General features: G+C 33.8%; 1 protein-coding gene across 1 annotated transcript in view; it reads right to left on the bottom strand.

Annotated features, from left to right (window-relative positions):
• Nucleotides 1–11,755: 11,755 nt before the first annotated feature.
• Nucleotides 11,756–24,894, bottom strand: part of LOC150079621 (uncharacterized) — a 55,106-nt gene continuing 41,967 nt past the window's right edge. Inside the window, exons 6-9 of the mRNA XM_090383141.1 lie at nucleotides 24,428–24,487; nucleotides 22,864–22,974; nucleotides 16,268–16,435; nucleotides 11,756–11,862 (exon numbers count right to left, since the gene is read on the bottom strand). Of these exons, the coding sequence (XP_090239267.1) occupies nucleotides 11,764–11,862; nucleotides 16,268–16,435; nucleotides 22,864–22,974; nucleotides 24,428–24,487 (438 nt within the window). The 3' untranslated portion in view covers nucleotides 11,756–11,763. The remainder of the gene's footprint in view (nucleotides 11,863–16,267; nucleotides 16,436–22,863; nucleotides 22,975–24,427; nucleotides 24,488–24,894) is intronic.

Below are 24,894 nucleotides of genomic sequence, written 5' to 3'. Positions count from 1 at the left end.
AAGAGTGAAATAAACTAAAAGCCATCTTAAACCTTAAATTATATAGGTTTCTGCATACACTCCAATAATTAGTTTTTCTGCATCAGTATACAGTCAATGCCTGAGGTGGAATGTTGTATTTGTGAACACAAACTAGCTTTTTTATTTCTGTGTCATTTAAAAGTTGTCTGTAGTTGCTATAGCTCTAGGAAAATAAAGAGAATGTAAAGTGTAATAAGAGGAGAAAAATTCAAAGAAACTCTAAAAATATGCTAAAATGCAGTAAAATCCCTAGCAATCCCAAAAAATTAATAGAATAAGTTGAATTGTTTTTTTTTTATCTAGTTAATTGTGATTCTATTTTTGATTCAAATGGTGAAAAATATTCAGAAAAAAAAATAGTTAAAATTCAGTTTTAAAGATGAATTGGGTTTAGCAAACAATGGATTCATTCAGATTAGTGATATATCTATGAGTAATACTGTAAGTGGTCACATAGGCTTGTCACATTCTACCAGGAATGACAGGCTAGGACTTGCTACCTGACAGTCAGTGCTGATGGAACAGATATTCAGGTCCAATTTATCAGTCACGTGTACCAGATTTTGGTGAAGCGTGGTCATTTTGAAACAACCAAATCCTCAAATATTGAGGATTCAATTGTTTCAATTTGAGAAAATCCTCATAAATATTTTTGTTTCTTGTTAATCTCTCATGTACCCCCCCCCCCACCATTGAATAATGCTGCTCTAGGTGATCATGCATTACTTCTTTAACCAGTGACTCTTATTTCCCTGGAACAGAAGTTAAACTAACAGATCTGCAATTACTTATGTCATCCTTTGTGAATTTGGAATATATTCACACTTTTTCAGTCTGTGGGGAGTCTAAGGATGCTTATTTCCTTTGCTGCCTCCCTTAATATAATTGGATAGATCCCATCCAGCCCAGGTGCCTTTCTTATGTTTAACTTCAATTTCTCTTCCACTTTTCTCTCAGTTATTACAATCATTTAGCTCCCTGTTAGTTTGATAAACTTCTGACCACCACTTCCCTAGAGAATTCCTCATATGTGAATGTAGATGCAAAATACCCCAACAAATTTGCTAAAGCCATTTGTGATAAGAATGTAGCATATCACAATTGGCTTTATCCCACTCTCCAGCTTCATTCTGCCTACACTAACAATTGTAAAACAGTTATTAATCAATCAGACTATTTTGAACAGGCTAAGAATAGAGAACATGTTTCCTGACCCAGTGGTAGTTAAAGTCTTCTGTCAAAGCTATTGGCTGCAACTTTTGTCCATCTATACTCTCACCTCTATTATAATTTTATGGTTCTATTTTACCCTCAGCTAAAGATAAATCCTCTTATTAGCATCCTACTTTTCTTCTATTGATGATATTGATAAATCATCTCTTTCCACGCCTAGTACACTTCTCTCAGTTCCTCCTATGGCCTTCCAAAAGAAGGATGTTAGAAGAATTCTGAACAACCTTGGTGTGCTAAGTGAGGTCCAGGTCTTCATATATCATTTTTCCATTTGTTCCGTCACCTTTTTACACTTCTTATTGCACTGGTATTTTAATAGAGAATATAATATTGAAAAACATTTTGCATTTAATGATTTCAAGAAAACTTTTGATATGGTTTCTAGAGGAAGATTATGGGAAATTAAAACAATTAAATATACCTAATCAATTAAGTTGTCTATCATAATAATAGAATTGCAATAAGGTCTAACTCTGGTATAACTGAAAGGAAATCAATCAATCGAGGAATTCATCAAGGGTACCCAATGTCACCATCTCTGTTTAATATTTATATAAATGCATATTCAAAAAATGGAAGAATACTATCAATTGTGGTTTTAAAATAGATCAAATAACTAAATTAAATACTTGATTATTTGCTGACGATCAAATAATAATAAGATTCTTTATTAACATAAATTGTATACAATAGTGATTCCTTACACAGAAAGCCAGAGGAATCTTACAATACATTGTTTATACAAGTGTTTTTTTTTTTAATTAGAAAAAAAAATAAAATAAATAAAAAACAAAAAATAATAATCAAAATGTAACAATGAAATAGTAATTAAAACAAAAAAAGACTACAAGTTGAGCAGAACATGAAATGACATCGGCTAACTAAGACTGGCAATTACATAACATAACTGTCCTTTACAAACAGAAAGATAGGCCACGATGCCATTGCGATATGCCTTGTCAATTGACCACATGTCAATGTTGAGTGTGTGCCTGGCAAATGCCAACCAACTGTGTTCCAGATGTTGATGTGATCATGCTTAGCTGAGCACAGATTAAAGGAATGTCTTTATTTTTAGCACATGGGCTCTGTGGGCATGTATTGCAGATTTAGATGTCATGTTTATCTGGTGCGACCACAAGTTGGCCCACTTCAGCACCCATAGTTTCCTGAGGCTGGTGGGTAGTGCCACCGACAAAACTTCCATGGCATAGGAGAGCACACTAGAGAAGTAAGTTGCAAGGTATTTCCTGATTATTTGTGTGTTTTGCACGGATCTATTTTCATTCCCCAGAAGGCTCTCAGGGCTTTGGAATACTAAGCTTGTATTTGTTTTTTATAGGTGAGGTTGGCATCAAAGATTACTCCTAGGAATTTGACACTGTCTGTAGAAGTCGGAACATTTTTTGCCAATTCCAAGCATAGAGAAGATGCAGTATCAGCAGAAGTCATACAACTTGGAGTAAAGATGAGATAGTTTGATCTCTCTGGATTAACTGAAACACCAAAAAATTTGGCATACTTACAGAATGTATTTAGGCAGCTGTTTACAGATTCAGAGGTTTATCTTTCTTGTGACAGGAACGTTGGAATTGGATCCATTAGTGGAACAAATATTGCTGCAAATAGCGAGAGAGAGAGAGAGAACCACCTTGTGGGACCCTACCTCGCTTTTACAGACTAATGCCATTGCCTGTGCTCGAGATCCTCAATAATCTCCTAGATAGCAGATTATTGAGGATCTCGAGCATATTTCCAGATATCCCGTAGAAATCTTTCAAGTAAGGAGCGTGATTTTGGACTGAGTTTAAAGCAGATTTTATGTCCAGAAAAATGGTGTGAAGACCTTCGTTGTCCTTCCAGATGTGAAGTATTTTCTGAGATAAGGACTGTAGGCAGGTTACAGTAGATCCATTAGGCATGGCATAATGGGTATGTTCGGGCCTATGCGCAGAGATTGCGAATGCTACATCATTATAGATGCACTTCTCGAGGCATTTCAGGAAGGGAGAGGCAATTGATTGGCCTGAAGTCAGCCGGTGTTTTCGCATGCGACTTCTTCGGAACTGCCACAACTCTGTACAACAACCAGCTTGAAGGCACCTGTGCATATTTGAGTACTTTGTTGTAGAGTTGAGTGAGCTCTTTGGAGTGAGCAATTTTTAGACTAAAAAGAGGTATTGTGGCAATTCCTGTGGTGGACTTGTCAGATAGCAAATTTATTATTTTTATTAGCTGTTCTTCGGAAATTTCTGTATTACTAGTAGGTTAAAAAACATTAAGCACTTCGTACACACAGTGATCTCACTTAAAACGCAGCACATGCTCACACCATTCTTAGACATCTAAAGACAGAGGGGTGCAAGTATGACTTGTGGACCACACACATTTTCCCCTAGATAGCCAGCCATTCATGAAAATGTCAATAGCTGATTGTTTACTCTTCCGGAAATCCATCCTTGCTTTGGAAAATTTGGCATATGAGTCTTGTGAAGGAGACTTCTTGTAGGAGGCATGGGCTGCCTGTTTTTTCCTACAGGCCTTAATCAGGAGGTAATTCCACCGTGGCTTTGAGTGGGGACTAAGGATGCATATTTTGGACAATAATAGCTCAGAATGAAGACAAACTTCAAAAATCAATTTTTACCTTGAACAATATTGCCAAAACATTTGGAATGGAAATTTCAAATGAAAAGACTAAAGTTATGACATAGGTAATTATCCAATCAGAAGTAAAATAGTAATAGAAAATATCACCTTGGAGCAAGTAAATTCATTTAATTATCTTGGATGTCATTTATCTTATGTTGAAGAAAATTATATATAGAATTAAAACTTTTTAATTTTCTGAAAGTTACAGGTTTAATTGACAATATCCTAAAACCAAATAAAGTTCAAAAGCTTATAAGGTAGTAGCAAGACCCACTTTACTCTATGGAACTGAAATTTGGACAATTAAATCAAAAGAATTAAATTAAATGAAAAGGATTGAAAGTGCTGAAATGAAATTTATTTGCTGAACCAGTGGCTATAGATTAGTGGACAAGAAGAAAAGTTCTGATATTCGTAAAGAATTAGGTACTGATCCAATAATGGATATAATCTACAAATATAGAGAAAAATGGATTAAGCATTGGGACAGGATGCATCCAGCAAGACTACCAAAGAAGATTATGAAATATCAGCCAGCTGGGAGAAAAGATCCAGGATGCCCAAAGAAAAGATGGACTGAGACCAGCCTAAATCCTTTAAGGGAAGGGATGAAAAAAAAGAACCAGTCCCCAGCCGTATAATGTTTGGGGAATCCATGCATATAGAATCTTGCCTTTAGGCAAATCTATATTTGCCTAAAGGCAAGATTAATGTTGTTTTCATACCACCAAATACAAATGCTCTGTTACAGTTGTGATCATATATTTCAAGCACTGATATCACAAATGAGCATTTTCCAGAGCAGTTACTGAAACTGGTGGCAAAGGGGCTCAAACTCTGAAACAATTTTGGAAGAAATTCATCTTTAAAGCCATACATATTGTTGAAGTCTGAAATGAAGTTTCCAAATGTATAAATGGTGCAGAAATCTTGGGTAATAAAATAATTATAATCACCATTTTTTCCCTCACCATGTGGAAAAGGCTTGGGTTTGAATGGCATCAATGGAACATAGAACTTTTATGGGCTTTTTTTTTTTTTTTTTCTTTTTTTTTTCACACCATGCTGTGTAGGTCTTGGGTGAGGGTAGCAACTTTTAATCTGAAACTTTTTCCCCCCAACAAAATAGGCAAACTGACCAGAGAACACATACAATTTACAGACAAAATACACTGGTGGTGTGTGAGCTTTGGAGAATTTCCGAAATTTTTTTTTTTTTTTTTTTGGTATCCAGAAAAAAAAACCTTTGGGCAATGTTGTAACGTTAGAGGACTTGAAGTAACAGCAAGGCAACCAGTTCAGCTTTAGAAATTGGAGACATCTGATGAAAAATTGACTGCCTCACATGATGAGATGCTAACAAATGAACAACTTCTTCAGCTGGATAAACTGAGGTCAGAAGAATGAGATGAAGTAGAACTTTTTCCTTAAGATATCTTAAAGTATGGGCCTCTTGATTCAGTTTTTGAACACTTATAGGCAATAAAACAGATCATTCAAACAAACAATCCAGTCCCTGAAAAAAATTGTATGGTGGGGTATGCTACAGGAAGCTCTGTGCTAAAACAGCTAAGGATTCCACTGCACTGTCAGTGGATAAATTTTTTATCCCCAAGAAAGCTGAAGCCCTGGGAAGACAAACTCCACAAATGAATCCTCAAGAAGGCCAAAGATAAGGGGTCATCCAAATAATTTTTAAAACCTATTCACATAAGCAAAATCTTCAAGTACAGTCAGTCCTCATATAACATGTGTTTACACTACATGAATTCGACCGTACATGATTTATAAATAGGGGAACGATATCTTACATAACATGAACCAAATTCACTTATGCACGATTCGCCTTTGTGTTTACAAGAAATGGCAGTCGGACTGGAATCACCCCAACTGAATGCAACACGATAGGAATGAAGAGAAGATTCTGAAAATGTATTTATGTTTTTTAATCAGTGAAGGGGAAACACATTTCACCATAATAATGTAAAAACCAACACAATTCCAGCTATCGGTATAATCGCAAATGCAATTAGATCGAGTTTACTACCAGTTTATAACAGATTCCAATAGCAGCAATGCAACTGGAAATTGTTTTTATTGTAAAATGCGTAAGTATTTTATTACCATTATTTATTGTGTTTGGTAATGTTTTGGTTACAAATGTGTGTTCAATCTTGGGTGGTCTGCACCTAACCCTATTTTTCCCATAGGGCCTGTTGTTTATATTGCACGAGGGTTTCTAGGAACACAACTATCGTGCTATACAAGGACTGACTGTAACTGTGTTTATGAGAAAATAACCCTATATATTATTATCATCATTAGCTATATGGTGCAAGGAAGCCTGAGGCTTATGTTGCACCAGCCAAAAAAAAAAAAAAAAAATTCTGAATTGTCCTGAGAGAGAGAAAGAGAACAAGAGTCAGAAGTAGAAGGGAATCGTCAAGAAAAAGAATGATGATATCCAGCTCAGAACCCTGGCTGTGCTAAGCCCATGCTCACCAGATGTGAGGCCCTGGGGTTAAATTTCTTCACTTAACTCTACAGTTGTGGCATCCATAATTGTTATAAACATGGTAGCACTAAACCTGATAGATGTGAACTCTTTAATTTCTGAAAACAGTTTATAGGTTTTTGGAGTATACCAATATTTTGTCTTTTCTTAATTGATTGCAATACTTAATGTATTTTTTTTAGTTTTTAATAAAACAAAAAATATTCTGTTAAATTATAATATAACAGGCATAAAATATAAAGATGAAGCTATTAGCCTCTTCTATTATCCACTTCATAAAGCCATTAAACTCACAAAATTTAAAATGTGTCTATATTAGATTCTATTATTCACTTCATTTTTGAAAATTTATTTCAAATTTGGAACATCATGAAGTTTGAATATTACTTGTCACCACTAACTCTCTAACCAGAGCAGTTATCACTTTCCATGTTTATTATTCAAAAATAATAATGAATACAGTGAAATCTCTCTAAGATGACCGTTTTTGGTTCCACATATATTTGGTCATTTACAGTGGTCGCCTTGTAGAAATATATAAAAAGTCAGATATATAGAGATAACAAAAATTTTAATAGGACAATAGAAATAAAAGTCTTAACTAAATAGATAAAATATATATTTTTATTTTTTGAAATATTCAGGTTTGTCTGGATGATTTTTTTTTTGTTGTTGTTGAATTATTTCTTTTTCTAAAATAGAAATCATTTAATAATTGTAACATTTTATTATTACCTAAATTGCAAGATAAATTTTTTAAATCCTAAAACAGTATTTAAACTTTCTTCTAATAGAATTTTAATTTCTTCAATATCTGATTCATAGTTGTATTCATATTTTCACATAAATTGTTATCAATGTTCCTAGCAGAATCAAAGTTCTTTTTCCCAGTTTTCACATGACTGAATCTTCTTCAAATTGTGCATTGATGTTTACATTTATCTGCTGTACAAGTTGAACAATTTCTTTTTGCACTTCTATAAAATCAGTTCTAGCATAAACTTCCATGGTGGTATCATAGTTATTTCACATAAATGTGGAATTAACTGTGATACCAATTTTATGTATTCAACAACTCTGCTAGTGAAATATTTTTAAACTAATTCTTCAACATTTCATGCTGTGTCCATATTTGCTACTAATGTAATTGAAATATATTGCTGCAGAACAATTTAAATGATTGAATGACACCTTGATCCAATGATTGACAAACACTTGATGTATTTATCAGGAAGAAATAATACTGACATTACTTAAATTCAAATTTTTGGGATGACACAGAGCATTATCTAATAATAGTAAGACCTTCCTATTTTCTTATAATTTTTTTTTGTACAAATTATGAAGTCATTCTGAAAAAATAGCATTTGTTATCCATGTTTTTTATTGACATACCAGTCAATGTTCATGGATGCTATATTCATGTTTTTAAAACATCTTTGTCTCAACACAGTATTAATTATCAGTGGTTGTTCTTTTTGTCCCAAGGAATTCACACAGTAAAATTGTCACTTTTTATTTTTCTTTCTTTTTTATAACCAAAAGAATCAGAATCTTTAAACACTAATGATTTTTTTGGTAAAACACAATAAATGAGGCCAGTTTCATCTACACTAAAGATGTCTGAGTTTTCATATTTTTGTGTTAAAGATGGCAAACATGAAATCCACTGTTCCACATCATTTTAATTCACAGATGCACTTTCACCTCAGAGTCTTCAAAACATTATTTCTGTTACAAAATTTACTAAGCCATCCATTGCCTACCAGAAAATGTCTTTTTTTAAAGCTTTTTCTTGCAGTAACAACAGCTTATTGGAATTCCTCTAGCACAAACACCATCAAACCAAGTAAGTGTTAACTCATTAATTTCTTGATATGGTTGATATGTTTCTCGTTGAATATTTATTTTCAGTTCCTAATCTACTTTTTTTTAATATTATTTTCTTGTAAAATTTTTTTGAATTTGCATTTTACCATAATTATACTTTTCTGCCAACAGACTTTGCAGTAAACCCTTTGCTACATCTTCTATAACTTTCACTCTCATTTCTAACTTAAAAATTTTCATTTTGCTTTTTTTTCTGCCATCACGTCTATATTCGAAGATGAATAAATCAGAAATAAATGAATGAAATACCTATTTGTTAGCAATATTTATACAGTTACTTCAGAAACTCCAGATTCATAGAAATTTGTAAAAAACACTGGCTGCTAAACAACAGAATTAACAGTCCCAGTCAGGTAAGACAATAGTCATCTTAGAGAATTACAGATTCCTAGAAATCTATGGAAATATACTGGCCACTAAACAACAGAATTAATGGTCAGAGAGTGGTCCCCTTAAGTTCTAATACACCGGACACATTTAAAAAGTAATACTGGCCTTTTGTAAAGGTGGTCTCATTGAGGAGGTGGTCGCTTGTAGAGGCTTCACTGTATTTCAAATAAATCTTTCAAAAGACAGTTTATGACCATTAGAAATAGCTAATAACTGTTATATCATGTGAGAGAGTTTTATAAATAACTGGAACTAGAAATTAAACACAATTCTAAGCTTTATAGAGTCTGTAGCAGTCAGTTTCCTGTGCTAGCATTACTACGAGTTAAAAGTAAAATTGTACCTGCTGGATGCAATCGCACTAACTCTGGGAAAACAATAAATAAAAATTCAAAAACCATACTAAGTAATTTGTCTATATTTAGGAAGGTACAGAAAAGTCACAGATTTTTATCTTCAATCAACAACTCAGGCTCATTATTTTCGAGTTACACCTCAAGATGCAGTGCCACGACTGCAGCCTCCATGGAACAAATTAAGGATGTAAATTGAGATATACCATATTTCCCCATGTATAAGACGCACCTTTTTTCGAAAAATTTGGGGTCTAAAAACTGGGTGCGTCTTATACAGTGGTTGTAGATTTTTTTTCTTGCATTTCCTGCTTTTTCGTGCTTGTTGTCCTTGCACTCATTATTTCGCACTTGTTACCAGTATATTAGGTTACGTTTTGCCATGTTCTACCCAGAAATGGCTCAGAAAAGATTTTCGTACAGTGCTGAATTCAAGTTAAGTGATCCAGTTTGCAAAAGTGAATGGAAATCGTGCTGCTGAACGTAAGTTTGGTCCTCCTCCAACTGAGAAAACAATCCGAGACTGGCTACGGGAAGAAGAAACCCTACTGAAAATGCCACGGCAGAAGAAGGCCATTAGAGGCAAGTCAGCAAAATGGCCTGATTTAGAGAGAGAATTGAAGATATGGATTGAGGAGCAAAGGGCAATTGGAATTCCTGTGTCCACAAAGATGGTTCAGCATGAGGCAAGAAGAATTGCTGATGAAAAAGAAGTTACTGATTTCAAAGGAGGACACAATTGGTGCTTCAGGTTCATGAAACGGAATGGACTAAGCATGTGTAGATGCACAAGACTTGCCCAAAAGATGCCTGAAAGCTATGAGCAGAAGGTCCTTGAATTTCATTGTTTTGTCATTCAATGTCGGAAGACACATCAGTTTGAGTTGGGACAGATTGCAAATATGTATGAAGTCCCCCTTCAATTTGATGTCCCAAGTAACAGAACTGTTGATAAGAAGGGGGGGTGAAAACTGTAACTGTGAAAACAAGTGGACATGAAAAGAGCCATTATACAGTTGTTCTAGCTTGTTGTGCCGACAGAACCAAGCTGCCTCCTATGCTGATTTTCAAACGCAAAACAATGCCAAAAGAAGACAATCCTCGAGGAGTGATTGTCCACGTTCATGACAAGGGTTGGATGGATCAGGATGGGATGAAGATCTGGTTTGAGAAAGTTTGGAGCAGGAGACCAGGTGGGCTCTTATGCAAACCTGCCCTATTGGTGCTTGATCACTTCAGGGCACACATAACAAAAAATACAAAGAAGATTGCTGCAGAGCATAAAACAAAACTTGCCGTCATACCTGGAGGCTTGACATCCCAGCTCCAACCACTTGATGTCAGCATTAACAAACCCTTCAAAGCTGCCATGAGAGACAAATGGAACCAATGGATGAAATCTTCTGGGGACAATTTGACACCAGCAGGAAGAATGAAGAAACCAACTATAGGAGAAGTTTGTGCCTGGGTGAAAAGATCCTGGGATAATATCAAGATTGAGATCATTGTCAAGTCATTTAAGAAGTGTGGCATTTCAAATGCCATAGATGGAACTGAGGACGAGGCAATATATGAAGACAGTGATTTGTCATCAGACACAGATGAGGACAAGCTAATGGATGGGAGTTTTGATAGTGATGAGTTGTATGAATTTTATGATGAATAAAACTTGAGTTCAATAACTATGTAATACATGTTTTTTCAAATTTCGGGCCCCAAAATTAAGGTGCATCTTATACATGGGGAAATACAGTACCTCTATTGTGTTGCTATGATATTTTTCAACACTGGTGCCTAAATTTTAGGCCTAAGAATGATTCCCTACTCGCCTTTTTCCTTTTCCAATAAAAAATATAATTTTTTAAAGTAAGGATACACTTTGCCTCTAATGTTGTGATTCTGTCCTTTGAATGATTTATTACCTTTTTGCATTTATTTGTAAAAACAAATAAATAAATTATTTGTTTCAGTAGTTTTTTCTTCAATAACAACATGAAATTAAAAAGGTTTCTGGTTTCCTTCAACTTTAAGATCCTGTTCAACATGCAGGAAGTTGTTTTCGTAGCTCTTTTCAATTGTTTGTACTTTGAATTTTTAACATTCCTAATTTCTTAGGTCGGATATACAGTTTAAGATGGTTTTTAGTTTCCTCTTGTGTTTCCAAATTTAACTGAATGCATTAGCCAAACAATTTTGTCCTAATAATGTTGTTTGCATATGATAATATCCAACAATTAAGATGGGTCTCTTTCTGAATATTGACATTGGCTATATTATTGTTATTTTTTTTCCCTCTATTATTTTTCAATTTTTCTTGAGAGTTGAATAAATTATATTCTGTATTCAGAAAATAATATGAAATGTCCAATCAAATAGCTACTTACAAAGATTTGAAATGCATTAGGAGAATGATCATAACATTCTTTATTAGAAACAACAGAAATTTAGAAAAGTGAGAGTTAATGATATCTATTAGCAAAATATGCATTTTCAGAACTTTTTTGTTATATACAAAAGATCAGAGCTTCAAATTTTTGCATCTATGATTTTGTTTCAAATTACTGGCCAGCATATTTATGTACAAGTTCAAATTAGAACTTAAATTGATTTCAAGATTTATACAAAAATACTCATATCTAGTTAAAGTTTCAAAAAAAAAAAAAAAAAAAAAAACCTACTGTAGACTATACTATAAATTGTTGCCCTTTTCTATATTGTATTAGTGTTAGAAGACTGGCTGCAATCATCATTAGCACTTTCATTCTCCTCAGTTTCTGAATTTTCTTTTTTTACTTCTCTGTTGTTTTCCTAGAGAAAAATTATTCAAGAAAAAATGATAAAATAAGTAAAGACATTATTATACTTTATGATATATATCATAATATCCATTCTTTTTGCAAATGAAGGATATTAAAACTTGAAAACTAGAGAACACACACATTAGGGCCTATAGACAGGGCTCTGAATGTGCCAGAACAGCATTCTATTAATTCCTTAATAGAATGTTACTTCATATATGTACAAGGGGTGATCATTTAATTCACAGACTGGTGCAAAATATCTTAATTGTCATCATCTGAATATTCTGTGGATTTCTCCTTCTCAAAATACTCTCCCTTGAACTTTACACACTTTTGCCACCATTGTACCCACGCATTAAATGCTTCTTGCAAGCCATTTTTCTGCAATGTGCTTCCATTGTGGCTCTGTGAGCATTGTGTCAGATGCAAAATGCTTGCCTTTCAGAGCTTTCTTCAGATGTGGAAACAGGAAAAAATCACACAGGGCTAAGTCCAGTGAATATGGGGGATGTGGCAGAATCTCAGCATCTGTGGCAACTTATGTGTACATCACTTCCTGTACAATATTAGCCATATAGGGCCTGGCATTCTCTTGATGGAGAAACCACTTCACACTGAAAAGTTCGGTCACAGTGAAATATGACCGTCCTACCAAGACACTCATTACCATACGTTTCATTCATCTCTTTAACTATTTCTGACTATATCTCTAACTATTTAAGCCCCGTTATTTATTTATTCTGATACAATAATGAATTGCATATCGCTGTTCTATCTGTATGTCTGACATGATACTTGCTTCAAAACGATTGTTAGTGATACAGCTAAAAAAGTTCTCTTCATGCAACACCAGCTCGACAGATACTGGCATGCGCAAACAGTCTGCTCAGTAGTGATCAGGGAGAGTGCTTCTAGCAGCAGTTATGGAAAGTTTGCATAGTAAACAAAATCTTGCACCAGTCCGCAAATTAAATGATTACCCCTCGTATATATTAGGAATATAGAAGTAAAGCTAAACAGCAAAAAACATTTGCTTTTTATTTACATCAACTTTATTGGTTGATACATAGAAGATAATTGATAATGACAGTACAGTTTGTGCCAGTCAAATTTTTTGTTTGTTAATTCCGAAGTGTGTAAAATCAGGATCCATAAGATCAAAAGGTTTACTGTATAGACACTCTTGTAGTTATTTCCAATCCGATCATTATTTTAGTAGTTTATTTTTAATCTGAATACCTATAGGTATATTATAGTGTGTGTGTATATATATGTACACATGTGCTGTATGCTGGTAGTGTCTCAGGCAGCAACTTATGTGGACATTAAGCTTTGTTGAATGGTTTTCTTGGGGTTATATAAAGAGTGGGAAGAGAGTTTATATGATTTTTATCAATTTCTGAAATGTGATTTTTCTGATGGGTAATTTTATTTTTTCCAAGGATTGTCTTTGTCAAATTTTATCCCTGTTAAATAAAAGGATATATTTTAACTAGATTCTATATCCATTCCTTAAAAATGTTCCACAACTCATGGATCTTGAACTTGTCCTTCATTTGCGGGGTTATAGAGCAGTGTGGTGCATAGATCAATCAAATTCTCCTTGGAAGATTATCACTCAAATTATAATACAATAGAATCCACTGCCATTTTAAGTTTATTGACATCCCCCAATAAATAACTGGCAATTACCTCTTAAAGGTTTGCCATAAGAAAGTCTTCCTTTTATAGTAATGATTCTTGTGCCACTTAAGAAAAGTAATAAGCAACAAGTGAAGATCAGCATAGAAAAATGTTTTGTAAATACACTTCAATAAGGATAAGTAGGCTTATTATTTTGATAACACAAACTGTTGCTACAATTTAGGCCCGCCTATTACTGTGCTTGTGTGTCCATAACCTAACCCACCACTGAAGTCAACTCATTTGCCCAATCATCCAATCATGTCTTTAGCACTTTGTAGATTGGGGAGACATTAACACTACTCCAGTCATGGGTTGGGGATCATTCCATTAACATTCCCCCTAGCTGATATACTTACATAACTGGCTGATATACATAACAGTATACATCCTGGCCATCTGGAACCTTACTTTCCCAACATACTTTTCTCTGAGATCATTTATTTTTCAGCAGTTTGACTCCTCACTGTTCCCTGGTTCAGATGGTCTTTCGACTGTAAACAGTTGTGAAGCACCTATTCAACTTATCTATCACTTTTGCTGGGCTTCTGATTCTTCCACTTAAATCAAGTAATGGCCTATCTGTTGATTTCTCACACTCAGCTTTCACCTGGTTTTGTTAAATATATGTTTATAATACTCATATAAATCACTATCTCCAAGACCTGAATGTAGTAATGCTCCAATAATACAATAAAACTAAATTGCAACAGAGTGCCAATTTTGCACAAAGTGCTACACAAGCAGGTGTGTTGCATATTTTTCAATCATCACTTAATATGAGGGTCTTCTTAGGCTCTATCAAACTGGGATAATAATTTCAGGTCAGTGGATATGAATGCTCTGTGGGAAATGTTTAAAATTATCCTGGAAGCCTCAAACATATCTGTTCCAATGGTAAAGTATCAGAAAAATAGGATGCCAAAAGTGTTGACAGATCCTATACAGCTAAAGAAGAAAGCATGGAATAGTTACAAATTATTGGTTGACACTGCCACACATGAGAATTATAAACAGATATGTAACAATACTACAGATAAAATAAGAAAAGCAATAGCTAAAAAAGTAATGATGGGTAAAAAAGAACTAAGAACATTTATAAGGAGTTTCTCATATATTAATTACAAATAAGAAAAAAAAGTAAATTATGTAGGTCTGAAATCGTGAAATCATAGACAATTCAGTTGAGATTGCAAATGGTTGAACATGTATTTTGCATCCATTTTTACAATAGAAAGCATGTTTGAACTGGGGTGGAAAGGGAAAAAGAGAGAGTCAGATTAGGGTAAAAAATCGGTGATATAATGATCTCTGAAAAGTAACAATCGGAAAAACTAGTGAGGCTGAAAAAGAGTAAGGCTCCGTGGGTAGATGGGATGGGGTGCATCCAGTTATATTAAAGAATGCAGCAAAGGAGTACATCATACCATTAGGATTGCATCACTAGATTCGGTGGGGGGGGAGAGTTATCCCTTGCTGATGAGGATGGTGGAAACACTGGGGCTGGTAAAAACAGAGTGGTAATTAATGGGCAGTCTTCAGAGTTCAGTATTGAGTCCTCATCTTTTTATTTTCCTCAATGATAATGATGAGAGTATACAAGGAAAGCTGTCAAAGTTTGCTAATGGTTTAAAGGTAGGCAGAATGGTAAACAACCGGGACCAGGCTATGCTGTTTCAGAATGACATCACTTACTCATATGGTCTAAAACATGGTAAATGTATGGTTTTTGCATTAGAGAAAAGAAATCCTGAGTGACATGCAGACAATGATACATGAGATCAAAGGTGGCTTAGGATAAGAAAGATTTAAGGATTTAAGTGTTATGTTACAGGCAGATATGAAATTTTACTTGCGGCATAAGCAAGTGGCCAGAAATGCTGAGGGGGCACCACCAATGATCAATAAGATCATTGCCAGCAGTGAGAAGGATGTTATTCCTCTTCATAAAATAATGGTCAGACTTCATTTAGAACATTGTATTCAGATCTGGAGGCTTTCCTAAAAAGGATATAGAACTTCTATAGACAGTACAAACAAGGGAAACTAGATTGGCTGGGAGTGATAATAGTTGTCCCTGTGAGGAACTTAAAAAATGTAGAGTCTGGAGGCAAGGCACCTCAAGGATGACTTGACAGAGCTATTTAAGGTTCTTAATGGAATAAGCCAAATGAATGATGGAGGTATTTTCACATTGATGAAACAAGAACAAGCAGACAAATATAAAAATTTGGGAAGCAATAGAAGATCAGACCTCATGAAACTCACCTTCAGGCAGTGTGTTACTGGAATATGCTGCCTCCCAAGACAGTTGATGTAGAAGTTAGAAAGTCTGACAAGGTTCAAGGTAAAAATGGATTGTTATTGTTACTTTTTATATATAGGCAAATAACTCAGGTTTTTTTTTCTTCTTCTTTTTTGGTTGATGCAAAATAAGTTTGCTTTTTTACATCATTTGCCTTTTCAATGATGACTGAAAACAGTGGTAGATCAGATTTTTTTTATAGCCATACTTATTGAACTTTAACATGATGTAGATAAAAAGTCTCAACAATAAAGAAGATATAATAAAATTCAAGTGGTCATCACTTTGAACAAAAAAAATATTTAAGTCTTTTGACTTAAACTTAAAAATTTAAGTTTTTGGTTGCAAAAAAAAAAAAAAAAAAAAATTTAGTAATACTCAAGATGTCTTCACTTTCTATTAAAAAATTTAATTATGTGCTTACTGTTAAATGTGAGATTTCGCCTTGTTTTTGTTCATTTGATGCATCTAGAACTAGAATCTTTTTCAATTCAGTATCACATTCCATTTCACATACAGTTTGTTCTAAAGATGGACTCGTTTCTATGTTATCAGATGTATTTAACGTCTGTACATCTTCTATATGTGGATTCTACAAAGAGTGAAACTTATTTAGTTTAGGAATACAAATAAATTACAATATGAAATCACTTAATAATAAGAGCTTAATTGACAGTACTCACCTCAATTGATCTGCTTAGTTACATGGTATTGAAATTAAGTTTAAAATAAAGTTAAAATAAATAAAGACGGAATTGTTAAAAACCTGTAATTAAAATTTGCTCAAGGAAGAAGAAGTGCACTGCCTTGTCCCTAGCTGTCATTTATAAAATATTTATATGAGAACAAGGTGAAGTCAATAGTCACAACGAGTGACTTTCATGAAAACGTCTTCGGTTGGCAATGATAGGAGAAAAGGAATTATGTATTTAAAGAATTCCTATGTTCCCATAATGCATTTCGAGACATGTGGGAACCTTACATGTGTAAGGTTCCAGACTGGTGAAAGGTTGGTTGGAAGTTTTGTGTTTAGAACGTTAAATTTAGTGTTATGGCGACACCATTCTATGACAAGCACCTTGTATTGGAAGATTTTGCAACTAGATCCTAATTTAATAATTGCGATGGCTGAATTGATTAGGAGATTGTGGTTGTGAGAGTGCATGTGTTGTGTAAGTTCAGTGCCAGCTTGATTAGTTTTGAAGCTATTATGATGGTAATAAGCACATGTATTGGAAGTTTTTGTGGTGCCATATTTTGCAGTAGTGCTTCCGATGTAGTATGCGTTACAACCAGATTAACATTTAATGAAATATATAATGTTGTTGATGTCGCTTATTGGATATTCATGTGTCTCTTTATATGTATTAAACATTGTCCCTAATTTATTATATGAAGAAAATATCAACGTTATGTCTGTATTGGCAAACACGTGGCGAAGCTGTCTCTGGAGAGTCTCCTGTGATAGGGGAGGAAAATGAATTCGGTTGGTGCTATGATTATGTGGGTTATTGACATTATTTCTTGCAACAGAAATTGTGTGTTGAAGGATATTTTTTTTTTTGGTGGTTGTTGGCGCATCAGTTTCTGTGGCCATAATGCACCTCCCAAGGTTTTTGCAGTACTTTGATCCAAGCCCGAGGCGGGATTCTAACCCGCGACCTTTAGGTTGCCAGGCAGGCACTTTACCCACTCGGCTAGCCTGGTCGGCGTATTCCTAGCTATGAATTTCTTTGTAAGATATTGTAGTTTGGTGGATAAATCGCTCATTAAATTAACGAGGCCAAAGAATTAGCCTTTCATGCCGTTCATGAAAAACATACTTTTTTATTTAATGAGGTCAAAATACTTAGTGTCCAACGTAATTATACGAGACTATTAATTGCAGAAACCATTGAAATTAAATTACATGAGAATTCGGTTAATGTTCGCCGGCCATATCTAATCTCCAACTCGTGGTCCTTTATGCATGCGCAAAGACAAATAATCCCTATTTAAGTTCCATGCTCACCCCTATTCGGTAATTTTCATTCCTGTGATCATGACATATGGTTGAAAAGCATTGTCAGCTTCAGAAAGAAAAATTGTTTTGCAATTTTTTCGTTAAATTAATTTTCAGTTAATTTTTAATTGTATTACATTGATTTTTGTTCATTTTATTTTTAATTATTGTTAATTATTTCTTATTGTAATGTAAGATTTTCGATTTTTTTAATTGTTTTCATTTTAATTTCTGGAGAGTATCATATTGAGGTAAACTTCTCTTATTCTTTTACAAATAGTATTGTATAATACAGTATACTACGATACATTTTTTTTTTTTTTTTTTTTTTTGTAAAATTAGTGTTGCTGCTATGGTATTTTATTTTTACTGAAAGACAAAACACTTCTCTGTGTAGTAACAAAGTTTTATTAAAAATAAAGTGCAACTCTTCAGAGTTTCCAGTTTTTCTTAAAATTAGATGATTATTTCATTGTAGAAAGCAGTGGTTAGGTTTATCATTAAAGATCCAGAAACTTTAGTGTTTTATTTAAAAGCAAACATTAGGTGGCACTGTTCATGTATAATCTAAATATCCTACATCGAATACCTCCACTCAGTGCATCCTGTGGCCTTCTAGTGGGAGGCTGTTAGAATATCAACTAAGATTAGATTCAGCCAACTATACTTGTGAGTAGGGCCTCAATATCAGTTCCATCAGCATTATAGACTCCCAGGTAGCAGCTCTAGTTGTAATCTAAGTCCTGGTGGCATTTTAACCACTTCAAGCCTCCAATAAGCCTTGAGTTGGGAGACCCAGGCCATACTAGGTAAAATGTGTCCCTAACAGTCAAAAGTCATAGCATTATGGAACTGCTGGGACTTTTGACTGTTGAATGCAGGTAAGGGACCCAACCAGAAATTCATATTGAAGAATGCAGTGTGCATATCTGCTATATTAATTAATTTATTATTGTGCATACAAAAATTCAATTTCTGTTTTAACTTAGAAGGTTAAAACTGAAGTTGCTTTACTTTTTGATAAATTGTTAAAGTGGATTGTAATAAAAGGACATTTGTGATCATTTGAATCGATAATAGTAAAATATTTTAATTTCTTGGTGCAGTGCAAATTTACCATTCGTACATTTGCACTCCACCAAAAAAAAACTCGTACAACTAACATAAATGCAGTGAAAGCTGCAGGCTTTTTATATGTAAGTACATTGTATTCCATATTCATGGCATCCAAATGTCAGAACCAATTATAAGTTTCAGTATATAAGTGTTTTTTTTTTTTGCATGTATCAGATAAAATTTTGACAAAAAATATATATTTAATCTTGTTTTTATTGCCAAATAAATCATTCTATTGCTAATAATTTCCATTTTGAGCACTAATGTGGAGGGTAAGGTTATAACAATTTTATATAACTTTAAAACTGAACAAAAACAAGGTTGCTGTTTTCCATAAGTTTTGTTTGATAACTTTTGCAATCTATATAATTTGGGAAAACAGACAGAGTAAGCTCACTGGGGGATGATACAGTACAATGACAGGATCTCACCAATATCTTTGAATAGTTACCGTGAATTAAGACGTTTTGTTTTCTATTAATTTTTGTAAATAGAAAATATAAGAGTTTATATTTGCTGAACTTAATCCCTGTAAATTAATAATGAACAAACTGTTCCTGTGGGAAAAGACATTCTGAATTAGAGCAACCATATGAATAAACTTTTAAGAATGCAACTCATTTGTAACTTGCAGACCTCCTGTGTTGTTATTGTATTTTAATAATGATTTAATTCTCCAATTCGTTATATTTTGTCAAATTCACCTCTTTTGGTGCTTCGTTGTGCTCTTTTGTTAATATTAAATTTATTATGAGTATACAAAATAAAACCCCAGTTCAACAGTACTGGTGACCTCCTCCACATCCACAAGAATTCTATTCCTTGATCTTTTGAAGAGTTCATGAATCCTGGGCTTAATATGTGGTAAAATAGGAGATTTGATTCCAGATACTAGCTCTCCCTAAACACAGTTCAAATTATCACTAATGGCCTATTTTGGGAAGTTGTGTGCATAGAATAATAGAAATATTTTGATACCAGGCACTACAACATACATGCAAAACAGGAGGGTACCAAACATACATAATAAACTGGTGCCACATGTAAACTGTTTTCCAGCAGTCCTCTGGTTGTAGATATAAAAGGTGGCTGCACTAAGTCCAGTATTATCAGCAACAATGGCTGCATGAGCAGAACTCAGTGACTTCAAGCAAAGAAGGGTATAAATTAGGGTATAAGTGATTATGACATCTTTGTTACCCTAGTAACAAAGATGTCATAATTCACTAATATGTCACAAGGAGCTCTCTCAAAGGTGATATCAGTATGGGTGAAAGACAGAAGTCACATCAAATCTAACAATGACTGACAATGCATACTTGGAAATAGAGATGTTCAGTCATTAGTCTGGATTGCAATGTGTGTGTAGAGAATTCGATACTGGTAATGTAATACTTTCCTCCACAAAAATGGTCAGAAAGGAGTTGGACACCATAGCTGGGTTACTGTGCACAAACTGCATGTAACACCTGCCAATATTTGTTTGCAGTGTCCAGTAGTGCCAGGAGCACAGGCAATGTATGACTGAATAATGACAGAATGTGATGTGGGCTGACAAGTTGTCCTTCACCCCTTTCTTGGTGGACACCATGTGTATGTGGCAACAAAAAAAACATTTGCATTCATACATTTGCACTCCACCAAAAAAACTTGATGTCTGCACTAATGATGTAGACAGCTAGGAAGATATAGTTCCTTTGGTTGTTGCCACATACACATGGCTGTCTATGTGGCAACAACCAAAGGAACTATATCTTCCTAGCTGTCTACATCATTAGTGCAGACATCAAGTTTTTTTGGTGGAGTGCAAATGTATGAATGCAAATGTTTTTTTTGTTGCCACATACACATGGTGTCCACCAAGAAAGGGGTGAAGGACAACTTGTCAGCCCACATCACATTCTGTCATTATTCAGTCATACATTGCCTGTGCTCCTGGCACTACTGGACACTGCAAACAAATATTGGCAGGTGTTACATGCAGTTTGTGCACAGTAACCCAGCTATGGTGTCCAACTCCTTTCTGACCATTTTTGTGGAGGAAAGTATTACATTACCAGTATCGAATTCTCTACACACACATTGCAATCCAGACTAATGACTGAACATCTCTATTTCCAAGTATGCATTGTCAGTCATTGTTAGATTTGATGTGACTTCTGTCTTTCACCCATACTGATATCACCTTTGAGAGAGCTCCTTGTGACATATTAGTGAATTATGACATCTTTGTTACTAGGGTAACAAAGATGTCATAATCACTTATACCCTAATTTATACCCTTCTTTGCTTGAAGTCACTGAGTTCTGCTCATGCAGCCATTGTTGCTGATAATACTGGACTTAGTGCAGCCACCTTTTATATCTACAACCAGAGGACTGCTGGAAAACAGTTTACATGTGGCACCAGTTTATTATGTATGTTTGGTACCCTCCTGTTTTGCATGTATGTTGTAGTGCCTGGTATCAAAATATTTCTATTATTCTATGCACACAACTTCCCAAAATAGGCCATTAGTGATAATTTGAACTGTGTTTAGGGAGAGCTAGTATCTGGAATCAAATCTCCTATTTTACCACATATTAAGCCCAGGATTCATGAACTCTTCAAAAGATCAAGGAATAGAATTCTTGTGGATGTGGAGGAGGTCACCAGTACTGTTGAACTGGGGTTTTATTTTGTATACTCATAATAAATTTAATATTAACAAAAGAGCACAACGAAGCACCAAAAGAGGTGAATTTGACAAAATATAACGAATTGGAGAATTAAATCATTATTAAAATACAATAACAACACAGGAGGTCTGCAAGTTACAAATGAGTTGCATTCTTAAAAGTTTATTCATATGGTTGCTCTAATTCAGAATGTCTTTTCCCACAGGAACAGTTTGTTCATTATTAATTTACAGGGATTAAGTTCAGCAAATATAAACTCTTATATTTTCTATTTACAAAAATTAATAGAAAACAAAACGTCTTAATTCACGGTAACTATTCAAAGATATTGGTGAGATCCTGTCATTGTACTGTATCATCCCCCAGTGAGCTTACTCTGTCTGTTTTCCCAAATTATATAGATTGCAAAAGTTATCAAACAAAACTTATGGAAAACAGCAACCTTGTTTTTGTTCAGTTTTAAAGTTATATAAAATTGTTATAACCTTACCCTCCACATTAGTGCTCAAAATGGAAATTATTAGCAATAGAATGATTTATTTGGCAATAAAAACAAGATTAAATATATATTTTTTGTCAAAATTTTATCTGATACATGCAAAAAAAAAAAAAAAACACTTATATACTGAAACTTATAATTGGTTCTGACATTTGGATGCCATGAATATGGAATACAATGTACTTACATATAAAAAGCCTGCAGCTTTCACTGCATTTATGTTATTATTGGATTTACAGAGCATCAGCACTTTATTTTTTTTTTAGAAAAATTCTAAAAATCATCATATTCATCTGAGGCCACACTACTCTAATCTGTTATGTCTTTAAGTGTATTCATGGGCTCATTTGCATGTTGTATGGTTGAAAAACCAGATTAACTCATGGGAGAAAACTCCTACTCCCCCACTTGAGACTGGCCAACTACAACCCCTTTAAGAATTTCTTCAGTCTCAAACAGGATTCATAACCAGAACTCTTTAAATGAGTGACAAGTGGCAGAACCACTACACTTCCATGGAGAACCGTTCATCAAAAACTGGCTAGCTCATCATCCCTAATTTTCAAGCCCCGGGTAAGTGTGGAAAAAAAGACAGAAATATGTGTGCATGTGTAGCCACATAATATGTAATGTAAAGGTCATTACTTGTCTTATAAGTGCAGAAAAATACTATTCTAGCTTTAACAATAGCATAGAAAAATCATCGAAAATGTTCAAAAACATACTTTATCTATTCTGCACTGAGTAATCTGTTCAAACTGTGACTTGATCTCCCTTGTTGATGCTTCAATATTTCTTAGGTCACCTTGTATATTATCAAGTACTGTATGGCATACCTAAAAGGTGATAAAAATCAGTTGAACAGATTTACAAAATTTATAATATGAAAAACTATTATTTATAAGAAAGGTACCAAATATAAATAAATAATGATATAACAAGAAGCCTTGATAAAAATATTTACACCTGAAGAATATGTTCTTTACTAATGTGAGAATCATACAAGAATTTATATAGCAGATGTTATATAAATTCTTGCATCATTCTCTGATTTTAATTCTAATCACTGGTCCATGATTGAAATATTGCATGCCTACAAAAAAATAAGAAAATGATTACATTTTAAATCAGTACAGAGAATGTGTGTGTGTAAATTATGTGAATTGCTGGTCTCTAAAGTCCTCAGTAGAATTTTATTAATTTGTGAATCTGAAAATTTTGGGAAACAGTCTATAGACAAATGTAAAAGGACATAAATAATCAAAATGAATCCTAGTTGTGCCTTTATATATATTATAAACTACACTGCATTGGGTTAAGGAAATTTTTGAATACACCTACAAAAAATATACAAGGCTTGCTGAGACAAAATGCCCCCCCCCCCTGCAGAAGTTGGGTCATCTTTAAATTATTAAATAAAATACAATGACATGAAATAGAGTTAAAATTTCATACACAAAGTTTCAATCTTTGTCAGGAGTCAAAATAAGGCCTTAGTGAACAAAAAAAAAAAAAAAAAAAAATCCAAAGGCATACCATTTCGGTAACCTCTAAAGAGTTCAATTGAGAAGCTGTGGCCCTATGCTATAACAACCAACCTCAATCGCATTATGCTTAAATTGAGAACTGAGGAATCAAACAGAGAAAGCATGACTAAACCAATAAATACTCCCAGAATGTTGAATCCCCCCCCTCTTCTAAGATAAGACAGAACTAAAAAGATTGTTTTGGTTTTTTTTTTTTGTTTCAGCAGTTCTGAATTTTATGCCATGTAGTGCCTTTATAATGCCTTTGATTTTTTTAAGGGTTTTTTTTTTTTTTGTTTGTTTGTTTCAAATTTCTAGCTAGGCAGGTGCAATATAATTCCAGGTTCCTCTGTTGATTAAAGCTGATTTATATAATTTTTGATTTTATTCTGTTTATGGGACATGGAACTGTTATTTTACAGGTTGTTCATAGACAACTACACCAAAGTCTAATATCACATTTTTCTCTTTGTTTTTTATAAATATTTTGCACTCAGCAAAGCAAATTAAATATAAATTTCATACCATTGGCAGTTATAGGCTCATAATCACATATACATCTGATTAGATAATTGGTTATACACATAACACATAAATGGAACTCATGTGAGAAATAAACAAGGAAAAAGATTTGGCTTGTGATTTTATAGTTCATTCCCAACATAAGCCATAAGTGCGTAATTTTAATCTGAATCCTTTTGTGAGAGAGGGAGAAGCAGTTAACATACACATGCATTTGTTTTCAATAACACAATCTACTAACCTTTTTCAGATGAACCTTTGGTTTGTTTTCCTTACATTGTGCTATGCCATTTATGAGAATCTGTAATTGAAAAAATAATTCAAGAAAGCAGAAATAAATATGAACTACTTGCATTACATATTTTAAAGCTTATTAAACATTATTGAAAAAGACAAAAAAAAAACAAAAAAAAACAAATTATCCATAATGCTTGGCCATTACATATAAAAATTTCTGAATAGATATAATAATAGTGTAGTTATTGAGAGAAGTACATTTTTTCCATGCAAGTTAATTAATGCTTAGTTTTATTTTTCTACTTTGAGATATTAGAAACACCAACTACTAGCAGCACAATCAGTTAATAAAATAAGAGATAGGCTATTTCTGAACTTACTGTGGAATATCCCTGCCAATAGAACATTAAATGTGTAAAATGGCACACAGTATGTTAATATTGAGTGTGGCATTTTATTCTTTAAAATTTT

Source organism: Mastigoproctus giganteus, chromosome 10, assembly GCF_048544385.1.
Source record: "Mastigoproctus giganteus isolate SK-2022 chromosome 10, ASM4854438v1, whole genome shotgun sequence".
NCBI classification, from domain to species: domain Eukaryota; kingdom Metazoa; phylum Arthropoda; class Arachnida; order Uropygi; family Thelyphonidae; genus Mastigoproctus; species Mastigoproctus giganteus.
This window is presented reverse-complemented; position numbering and strand designations above follow the sequence as displayed.